At 35.4% G+C, this 10,082-nt stretch overlaps 1 protein-coding gene and 1 pseudogene across 1 annotated transcript; both read left to right on the forward strand.

Annotated features, from left to right (window-relative positions):
• Window positions 1–2,141: 2,141 nt before the first annotated feature.
• On the forward strand, window positions 2,142–2,873 carry LOC130950081 (uncharacterized). Its single transcript, XM_057878638.1, has one exon. It carries the CDS (start codon window positions 2,142–2,144, stop codon window positions 2,871–2,873), a length of 732 nt encoding a protein of 243 aa, XP_057734621.1.
• A 1,817-nt stretch (window positions 2,874–4,690) lies between these two features.
• On the forward strand, window positions 4,691–9,315 carry LOC130950082 (putative bark agglutinin LECRPA3; annotated as a pseudogene).
• Window positions 9,316–10,082: the final 767 nt, after the last annotated feature.

Here is a 10,082-nt window from a genome sequence, read left to right on the forward strand (position 1 = left end):
GATGCTCACGCATTAGTTACTTCCTGAGGCCCACTGAAAAGCAGAAATCTCATCTCCACCCACTCCACATTACTACTACTCTGAGTGGGATTAAGGTAAATAAAGTGCTGATTGATGGTGGAATAGCAATAAGTCTCTTACCAGAAAAGATGCTGATGAAAGTTGGGAAGTATCTTGATGACCTGGTCCCCACTAACATTGCTGTAACAGACTTTAGTGGTTCTTTGACTCCAGCAAAAGGTCTTGTTACTTTGGGGGTGAAGGTTACATCATCCGAACAAAATACTGTGTTCATGGTGGTGCCATCAAAAGCAAGTTACAATGCTTTATTGTGGCGAGATTGGATCTATGGTGTTGGAGTTGTACCTTCTACTGTGCATCAAAGTGTCCTTCTTTCGACTGAGGATGGAAAGCCTGAAGTCATTAAAGCAGATTTGAATCTTTATGTTGAATAGATACATGTTGATTTCAAGGTGTATAGCCCTAAGTTGAAACCTTTGAATGTTGATAGGATGTTGAACTCTTATAATTGCAAAGGTTGTTATTTGTCCTCAAAAGGTCTAACGGTGAAGTTGCGCTACTCCCAGTTGAATGTGAGCCCGACTGGCTGGGACTATTTATCTTAAAGGTTTGATGAAGGATTGCTCCATGGACCAGTTTCAGGATATGTCAGACTACCTGGTAACTTTACATAATTATTATTTAAGTAATTCTCTTTCTGTAGGAAATAAAAGTGGTTCTTCTGATGAAGTGGAATCATATAGGAATACAAGTTCTTTTACTAGGAGTAACAACTCGATGTCATCGATCGAGTTTAGTCATGGTCTTAGTTTTTCTTCTTTGTGTAATACAAATGATATTGTATGTCAAACTGCTGGTTTAATATCAGAAGCTCATTGTGTTGAAAATAAAGTTGATATTAATTCAGCAAGTGATCAAGTTCATTTTATTCCTAATGAATCCATTGATTTCTCTTTTGATTGCATCTATGATTTAGAATTTTTGGGTTTTGAAAAATATTCAGTAAGAGATGATGATCATTTCAAGGGGTTTGAATCTCAAGATCCATTAGAAGAAATTAATTTAGGATCTGTTGAGGATGTTCGAATTACTTATATTTGCAAAGGTCTTGTAGATCCTTTTCGAACTGAACTTTTTCATCTTTACATTAATTTAAAGATTATTTTTCTTGGGATTATCATGAGATGCCTGGTCTTGATCATTCTCTTGTAGAACATCGATTAGTATTGAAACCAAATGCTCGACCTGTGAAGCAAACTCCTTGACGTTTTGCTCTAGAAATCAATCAAAAGATTAAGGAAGAAATAGAACGGTTAATTAAAGCCAAGTTCATTCGAACTGCACGTTATGTCAAATGGGTTTCGAATATTGTGCATGTAATGAAGAAAAATGGAAAGCTAAGAGTATGTATTGATTTTCGAGATTTGAATAATGCTAGCCCAACGGATGAGTAATTTATGCCAATTGCAGATATGTTGATCAATTCTGCAGCAGGGAACGAAATTTTAAGTTTTATGGACGGTTATTCAGGATATAACCAAATTTTCATTGCAGAAGATGATGTGTCCAAAATTGCCTTTCGTTGTCCTGGGGCGTTAGCCACTTATGAATGGGTAGTTATGCCCTTTGGTTTGAAAAATGCTGGTGCAACTTACCAGCGAGCAATGAATGCTATATTTCATGAATTTATTGGAAAATTTCTGGAGGTATATATCGATGACGTTATGGTCAAATCGATTTCGGTGAATCAATACATTGATCACCTAAGGAAAGCATTTGTTACCATGAGGAAGAAGGGATTAAAAATGAATCATTTGAAATGTGCTTTTGGTGTATCGGCTGGAAATTTTCTAAATTTTGTTGTTCATAAGAAAGGAATTGCAATCAATAAAAGCAAGGCTAATACGATACTAGCATTGTCTGCGCCTAAATTGGAGAAAGAAGTGCAATCTTTCCTAGGAAAAGTGAATTACCTCAGAAGGTTCATTTCGAATCTTTCTGATTGAACTCGAGTGTTTGCACCTTTAGTGAAATTAAAGACTGACTCATATTTTGAATGGACAAATGAGCATCGACTAGCATTCGATTTTATTAAGGCTTATTTATCCAAGGTTCCGATTATGGCGAGCGTTCGCCCACATGAGCCCTTAAAATTATACATTGCAGCATCTATAAACACAATTTGGTGTATGTTAGCCCAAGATGATGAGAATGGGCATGAACGGGCTATTTATTACCTTAGTCGAGTTCTAACTGATATCGAGACAAGGTATTCTCCGATAGAAAGATTGTGTTTGTTTTTATACTATGCATGTATGAAATTAAAATGCTATATGGTGGCTAAATCAGTGAAGGTTATAGCACAAACTGATATCATCAAATATATGTTGAGTTTTCCGATGTTACGAGGGCGTTTAGGGAAATGGATGCTGGCTTTGACAGAATTTTATTTACAGTATATCCTGGCCAAGGCTGTAAAAGGTCAGGTCATTGCAGATTTTCTTGTTGACAATTCGAATCATCTGAATGACCAGGGGGCAAATATAATTGATATTGAAGTCGATTATTGGAAGTTATATTTTGATGGATCGAAGCACAAAGATGGTGCAGGAGTAGGAATTCTTATTATTTCACCAGAAGGGATTCCATCGCTATTTTTATTCGAGTTAAAATATCCTTGCTCGAATAATATGGCAGAGTATGAAGCTTTAATTTTGGGCCTTAAAATATTGATTGATAAAGGGGCTTTGGAAGTTCAAATCCAAGGGGATTCTCAATTAGTCCTAAAGCAGTTATCGAAAGAGTTTAAATGCAATAATGAGAAGTTACAGAAATATTTAGCAATGGCTTGAGAGTTGTTAACTTTTTTTTCGAAAAGTTTCTTTGGTTCACATCCCAAGGATTCACAATGAAATTGCTAATGAGTTAGCCCAAATTGCTTCAAGATATAGAATCGGCCTAGAAACTCTAAAAAAGTTGTCTAGTATCCATCAAATATTAGTGCCTGCGGATGAAAGGGAAGCTTTATGTATAGGCGAATGGGAAGATGGTGATTAGAGAAAGCCTATTGCTGAGTATTTAAAGAATCCCAGTATCCCAGTCGATAGAAAGGTAAAGTTGCAAGTAGTAAATTTTGTCTTAATGGCTGGCGAGTTGTATAAAAAATGAATCGATGGAAGTTTGTCGAGATGTTTAGGCCGAGATGATCAAAATATTGCTTTGGGTGAAGTCTATAAAGGGATATGTGGTGCCCATCAGGCTGGTTAGAAGATGAAATGGGTGTTATATTGCAATCATGTGCATTGGCTAACTATAATCGAAGATTGTATTAAATATGCAAAGGTGTGTCAGGAGTGTCAAAAGCATGGTTCGATACAACAAATCCCAGCATCTGAGTTTCATTCGATTATAAAACCATGGCCATTTAGAGGTTGGGCTTTGGATCTAATTAGTTTGATTCACCTTCCTTCATCGAAACATCAAAAATTTATCTTGGTTGCAATTGATTATTTCACAAAGTGGGTTGAAGCAGTGCCTCTTATAGAAGTTGGTCAAAATAAAATAATCGATTTTATTGAGGAACATATAATCCATCGATTTGGGATTCCTCAGACATTGAGTACAGATCAAGGGACTATGTTTACTGGTCAGCGAATTAAAAATTTTGCAGCTTTGAGGAATATCAATATGGTTACCTCAACTCCTTATTACGCACAAGCCAATGGACAAAGTTAAGGCAGCAAATAAAATTTTGATAGGTTTGATTAAAAAATAAATCGGAAGCAGACCTCGAACTTGGCATGAAACGTTAAGTCAAGTATTATGGGCTTATCGAAATTTACCAAGAGGGTCGACAGGAACGTTGCCTTATAAATTAGTTTATGGCCATGATGTTGTGCTCCCGTTGGAAATCAATTTGAATACTTTGAGGATATCAAAACAGAACGATTTGCCAGTTGATGATTACTAGAATGTAATGTTTGATAAATTGAATGAATTAGATTTAGAACGAATAGTGGCACTTGAAAATATGATTCGACAAAAAGAAAGTGTTGCTCAAAATTATAGTCGTCGGATAAAGGAGAAGCGTTTCAGTATAGGTGAGTTGGTTTTGAAAGTTATTTTGCCAATGGAGAAGAAATCGAAAATTCTTGGCAAATGATCCCATACTTGGGAAGGCCCTTTCCAAGTGATAGGATTGTAGTCGGGAAATGCATATCGAATCAAGGATATTGAATTGGAAAACGTGTCGAACGGGTCAGTATTAATGGGGAAGTTAAATCGTAATTATTAGTGATTCAGGAGACTAAAATTTGAATTTGGATTAAGTGTTTCATCTTCTAAAATTGATTTCGAAAACAAACACATTAATCAAAGGGGGCAATTTGTTAGTCGAAAAATATTTTCAACTGGGATGAGCTAATTTGAAGTATTAAAGAAATAATTGAGATAGAGGCAGGTACCGAAGAAGTGCATGAGCAGGCATTAATTGGGAGTTACTCGTCACAGACTTGATTTTGGGCACCTTATTAAATCGAGCGGGCTTAATCGAACAGGTATTCAGAACCCCACAATGCCACTCCCCAGTTACTATATAACAATGTGATAACTAGTGTTATTATCATCATTCATTGAACGTATTTAATAAGAAAAAAAAATCTCCTAAGCCATGGCTATCTCTTACTCAAATCATCCAAACCCAAAACCATTTTGTGTTGTTCTAGTCATTTTCTTTCTCTTCCTTGCAAGTAATAACAAGATGAACGCAACAAAAGTAATTTCCTTCAACTTCACCAAGTTCTCCAATAACAACCCTAGCATAACTCTCCAAGGCAGTTTCGAGATTCTAGGAAACGGGGTTTTGGCTATAACAAGTCGTGAAAACCCGTTTCAAACACCGGTCGTGTTTTGTGTGCTATGCCGGTGACTATTTGGGACAAAGCCACGGGGAACATTGCTAGCTTTGTCACTTCTTTTTCCTTTGTTGCTGAAGATGTCGAAGGTGATTACAACCCGGCTGATGAGATTATCTTCTTTGTTAGAAAGGATAAGAAAGCAGTAGAGAAAATGATTATATATATTCAAATCGTATAAAATAATACATATAGAAGGGTATTTATAGGGTCTAAAAGAATCGAAATAATAAAAACGTAATATCCTATAATGATAAATATTCAGATATGCTAAATTCTAATGAATGTTAATTGTAATACCCTAATTACCCTAAGTCTTACCTCATGCCGTAAAGCAATGGTTAATCAAAGATTACAACAATTCTAAAGCTTATACAATAATATATATAGAAGGAAATAATAATTCTAGAAGCTCGATGAAGAAATAAGCTCAAAAACATGGTTACAAAAGCGCAATATGTTCATACGAAGCTACAAACTTAAGGCACAAGATAAAGATATAAGATAACAAAATATAAGTATATATAAGAGAATATAATAGTCATAAGGAACTAGCCTCAGCCTTCGGAGTTTAGGCTGACTAGTTATATACAGACATACAGAGTTTTGAAAATTAAAGCAGCTTATACAATATCTCTCTCAAGGTTAGCCTCTAAGGCAAAATATAAATACAAAAGTGAGAGAATCTAAGCAAAAGTAATCAAAAGTCTCCAAAAGATAATCAAGATCCTCCGCTCTGTCACTATCACGTAACTCACCGAGGTGGGTTACGACCTGTATCTGAAAAATAACAACAAAGTATAGAATGAGAACCGGAGGTTCATAGTATGGTAACAGTGCCCAATAATGTAAGATATAAGACTCCGGGACGCTAGAGGCAATCCTAGAGCTTCTTAGAAATCATGAGATTCAACTTAAAGCATACTAAAATTAAAACCATTACTTTAAAAATCATAATGAAATAGGAAAATCTAACTTAGTGGATTTCTAATCTACCAATTCTCTACTGTCCCACAGCTTTTGCCAGCCTAACAGCCATGCAATTACATCGCCACCGCCTTCCGAATCTCCTCAATTCCAGTAGAAAATACAAGTAATAACAATGCAAGTAAAGCACAAGTATAGCATGTATATCAAGAAATTCAAGAAGCAAATAATCATGTTATACGATTAGACAAGCAATTCAAGTCAGCAAAGCAAGCAAACAAATAGAAGATGCACATAATGAATGCCTGTCCTATTTGGTTGTGATATCACATTGTCGGTTCAACTGCCAACTCGACACATTCCCATGGGAATGTTGCCTTTCGGTCACGAATATAAATAAGAACCCCTAGGGATATCGTGCCTGGCACACTCTTGTGATTCCAAAAAGATGCGAGCGAGATACTCTGTCACAGACCTCACATCTCAACGTAAGCGGGATGAACCAACCGTCCTTACGCCTTCGCCACGACCTCGACAAGCGGGATTAACCAACCATCCTTGCCAGGCACATAACGTCTCAACAATCTCAGTATTAAACAGTATATTTATATTCCTCAGTGATCACTTTCAATATTCATAAATTCATCATCATTCTTCGAGTCACAGACTCGTCACAATATTATCAATTCACATTCCTGCAGCTCATCATAGTCATCATCCATACAGTACTCTTTCAACCCACACAACTATTTCATCCTTAGTACTCCGAATACTTATTAAGTCTCCGTCTTCTAAATTTATAATAAATTTTACTAAAATAGGTCACTAACTCATCTTTAGTAATACCAAATAACTAGGTTATCAAATTTCCAAAATTCACAATCAATACCAAATATCCTATAACCATAACAATTTCAATGGATATGAATGATATTCAAATATCTTCCAATTCATTCGATAACCTACCAACATGCCATTTCACCAATTTCATCCAATAATCTTTATTTTCCTTCCTCAAATTCTCAGTTATTACATTCAAAACATCATTTCCCTAAACTCAACACATATCAACATCAATAAGCCTCACAACTCTTTATCAACACTCAAAATCATCATTTTCAACTTTCATTTCAATAACCAACAACAATCTCAAAGTTCAACATCATAATTCATCAAAATCAACAATGCCATCATACATGATCAAATTCAACAATCAATTCAATCCTATCTTAAGGTCCACTAGTCTAAGTATCCAAAAATATTATATATTACATAGAAAAATTGAAACCATACCTTGGCCGATTCCCAATATGCACAAAACCCAAATTTGAGTCCAAACCAAGCTTCCAACCAAAATCAAGTCAACAATCCCAATCCAAATGCTTCCAAATATCCAAGGCAACTCCAATAATCACCAATGCTCAAACTTATCCACTAAAATTTGGGATAGAATCCAACAATCCTTCACTAATAGTTAGTACCTAAACAATCAAAATACAAAATTTCACTCAAAACCAAAACTTAAAATTCAAATTTCACAAGGGCAAAAAACTGGACAGAGATTTTCGAGAAGCTCACCATAATACCTAGCTAGAAGTGACGGGTTCGGCGAGAGTTTCGCGTAGCCGCAAATGACACGCGAATCGGAGCTCCGTAGCTCAAGTTATGGCCAATTGAAGAGAGGAGTGAATAGTGTTTCTTCTCCTTTCTCTCTCTCAATTCCCAACTGTGTGTGTTTGTGTTTTCGTGAAATGAATGAGTTGAATGCTCACTAAAGAGGGGTTTTATATGTTGGGCTTGGGCTCGGTCCAATTCGTTAGCGTTTTTTGCCCGTTTTGTCTAACTTTGGGCCAAACCTTTAAAATTAGTGCCCAGTTTTAACTCTAATTATTTTCTTAAGCTTTTCTACTATTTTTATCATTCTCACACAGTACTAGACAGATTTAAGCTAGTACTGCCGGTTAATTTACTGGTACGTGGTTTTACGCAATTTTTCGCAAAAAAATTATATTTTCCAACTCAGAAAAATCTACTGAGTCTAAAAATCATATTTATATTTTCTAATTAACATTCTAAATTTTTGGAACCTATTTTGGGCAATTTTAATTATTTAATTAAACGGTTAATTAATCGCAGTTCTTACACTAATTGATCCTAATATATTCTAACATCTCCATCAAACTCAAGTGACAACTTGAGTTTGAAACTTATTTAAAACAACAAAATAAAGAGAGAAAGAAAACTGTATAAACTGATAGAACCGGTACAAACAGAACTGTCAAAAGGAAGTGCAGACGGAACTACCAAAAGAAAATGCAGAGGGAATTACAGGAAGGAAGCGTAGACGGAATTGCCATAAAAAATACAGACAGAACTGCCACAAAGAAATGCATATGGAACTGCCACAAGAAAACGCAGATGAAACTGCCATAAGGAAACATAGACGAAACGCAGACGGAACTGCCACAAGAGAATGCAGATGGAACTACCACGATAGAACACAGACAGAACTGCCACGAAGAAATGCGGACGAAATTGCCGAAAGAGAGCAAAAACTATATGATTTCTCCATGAGAATAGGTAAGCAGCCGATGACAATAGTGTTTGATCAGTCGACTCGAAAATATACAAGAAGAAGAGAATAGGCTAGTTGGTAAGGTGAAAAAGCATCAAAGAAGTGACAAAAGACAAGAAAAATGGAATAGAGAAAAAGTGTGAAAAATATGGTGATTTCACCGAAAGAAAAACAACATATCCTTTTCAAGGAGGATGTCATAGCTCTAATACCATAGTAAAAATGGTAAGATAGAGTAGTAGAAAAAAATGATTATGTATATTCAAGTTGTGTAAAATGATACAATATAAAAGGATATTTATAAGTGTTAAGAGAATCGAAATAATAAAGACGTAATATTCTATAATAAATATGCAAATATACTAAATAATTCTAATAAATACTAATTGATCCTAATATATATTCTAACATTCTCTTGCGCCACAAAACACCGAAATTCCCAACAACTCGAGTGGTGGCTGGATTCCTCGGTGTTGTTGATGCCAGCAGCAACGCTTTTAACCAATTCGTTGGTGTAGAGTTTGACACTTACACCAACGAATGGGATCCAGATTCTGCACATGTTGGAATTGATGATGTCAACTCTTTGATTTCATTGAAGACTGTCAATGGAATCGCGTTAGTGGATCGTTAGTTAGAGTGAGTACAATATATGATTCTTTGTCTAAGACCTTGAGTGTTTCCGTTACTAACAAAAATGGTAGGATTACTACTGTTTCCCAAGTGGTTGATTTGAAAGTTGTGCTGCCGGAGAAGGTTAGGGTTGGGTTATCTGCCACCTCAACAAGCGGTGGTGTAGAGGCACATGATATTTACTCATGGTCTTTCACTTCCAATTTGGAGACAACTACAAGCAGCACAATGAATATTGCAAGATAGCATGATTTGGTCCAATTAATCCTAGTCCTAGCTAGTATATGTTTTCAAATAATTAAAGAACATGTCATATTATGACGTGCGGATCTTGATGGATATATGTGTCATATATAAGTATTTTTATCACTATGAACAACTTATATACATGGCTATGATGGTTGAAAATTTAAATCAAATGAGCTTATGTCGATATAGACTAGAAAATATTAGGTAATTAATTTTTTTTATGTAATTATTTTTTACATTTATTTTATATTTGTGTTCTGACTAGTAAATTTTTCATTTTTTCACTAAAATTTGGTTCTAACATTTTTCATATAACACTATCACTACAAAAAAAAAACCGGTTTAAAACGACATTTTTATTAGGGCGATTCTTTGTAAATGCCATAATTTTCTTTATTTTCGGCGGTACATATTGTTGTCGTAACTTTCTTGTTGAATATGGCAGTTTTTGTGATTTTGGCGGATAGAACCGCCAATATATTCTTTTATTATTTAAAGGAAAACCTCATTTATGCAAACCTAGCTTAGCAAGTAAAGTGCGCAAGAGTGAGTTTTCTCCTCCGGTGATGCCTCTTTAGAGTTCACAGCTTCCATTGATGTGATCTGCGTTCTCACTTTTAGGTTTGTATACAAAATTCTCATTTCTTTTCTTCTTCTCTAGAATGCGTTAATTACCTCTTCTCTCTCTCTCTCTCTCTCTCTGAGTAATACGTCTTCTCCAAGATTTTTAGATCTGTTGCGACGTACTGCGACTGTAGAAATCA

The sequence above is a fragment of the Arachis stenosperma genome, chromosome 9 (genome assembly GCF_014773155.1).
Source record: "Arachis stenosperma cultivar V10309 chromosome 9, arast.V10309.gnm1.PFL2, whole genome shotgun sequence".
NCBI lineage: Eukaryota > Viridiplantae > Streptophyta > Magnoliopsida > Fabales > Fabaceae > Arachis > Arachis stenosperma.

Bases quoted from the DNA above. Each gene is read 5' to 3' on its own strand.
- LOC130950081 (XM_057878638.1), top strand. From the start codon at position 2,142: ATGGCGAGCGTTCGCCCACATGAGCCCTTAAAATTATACATTGCAGCA.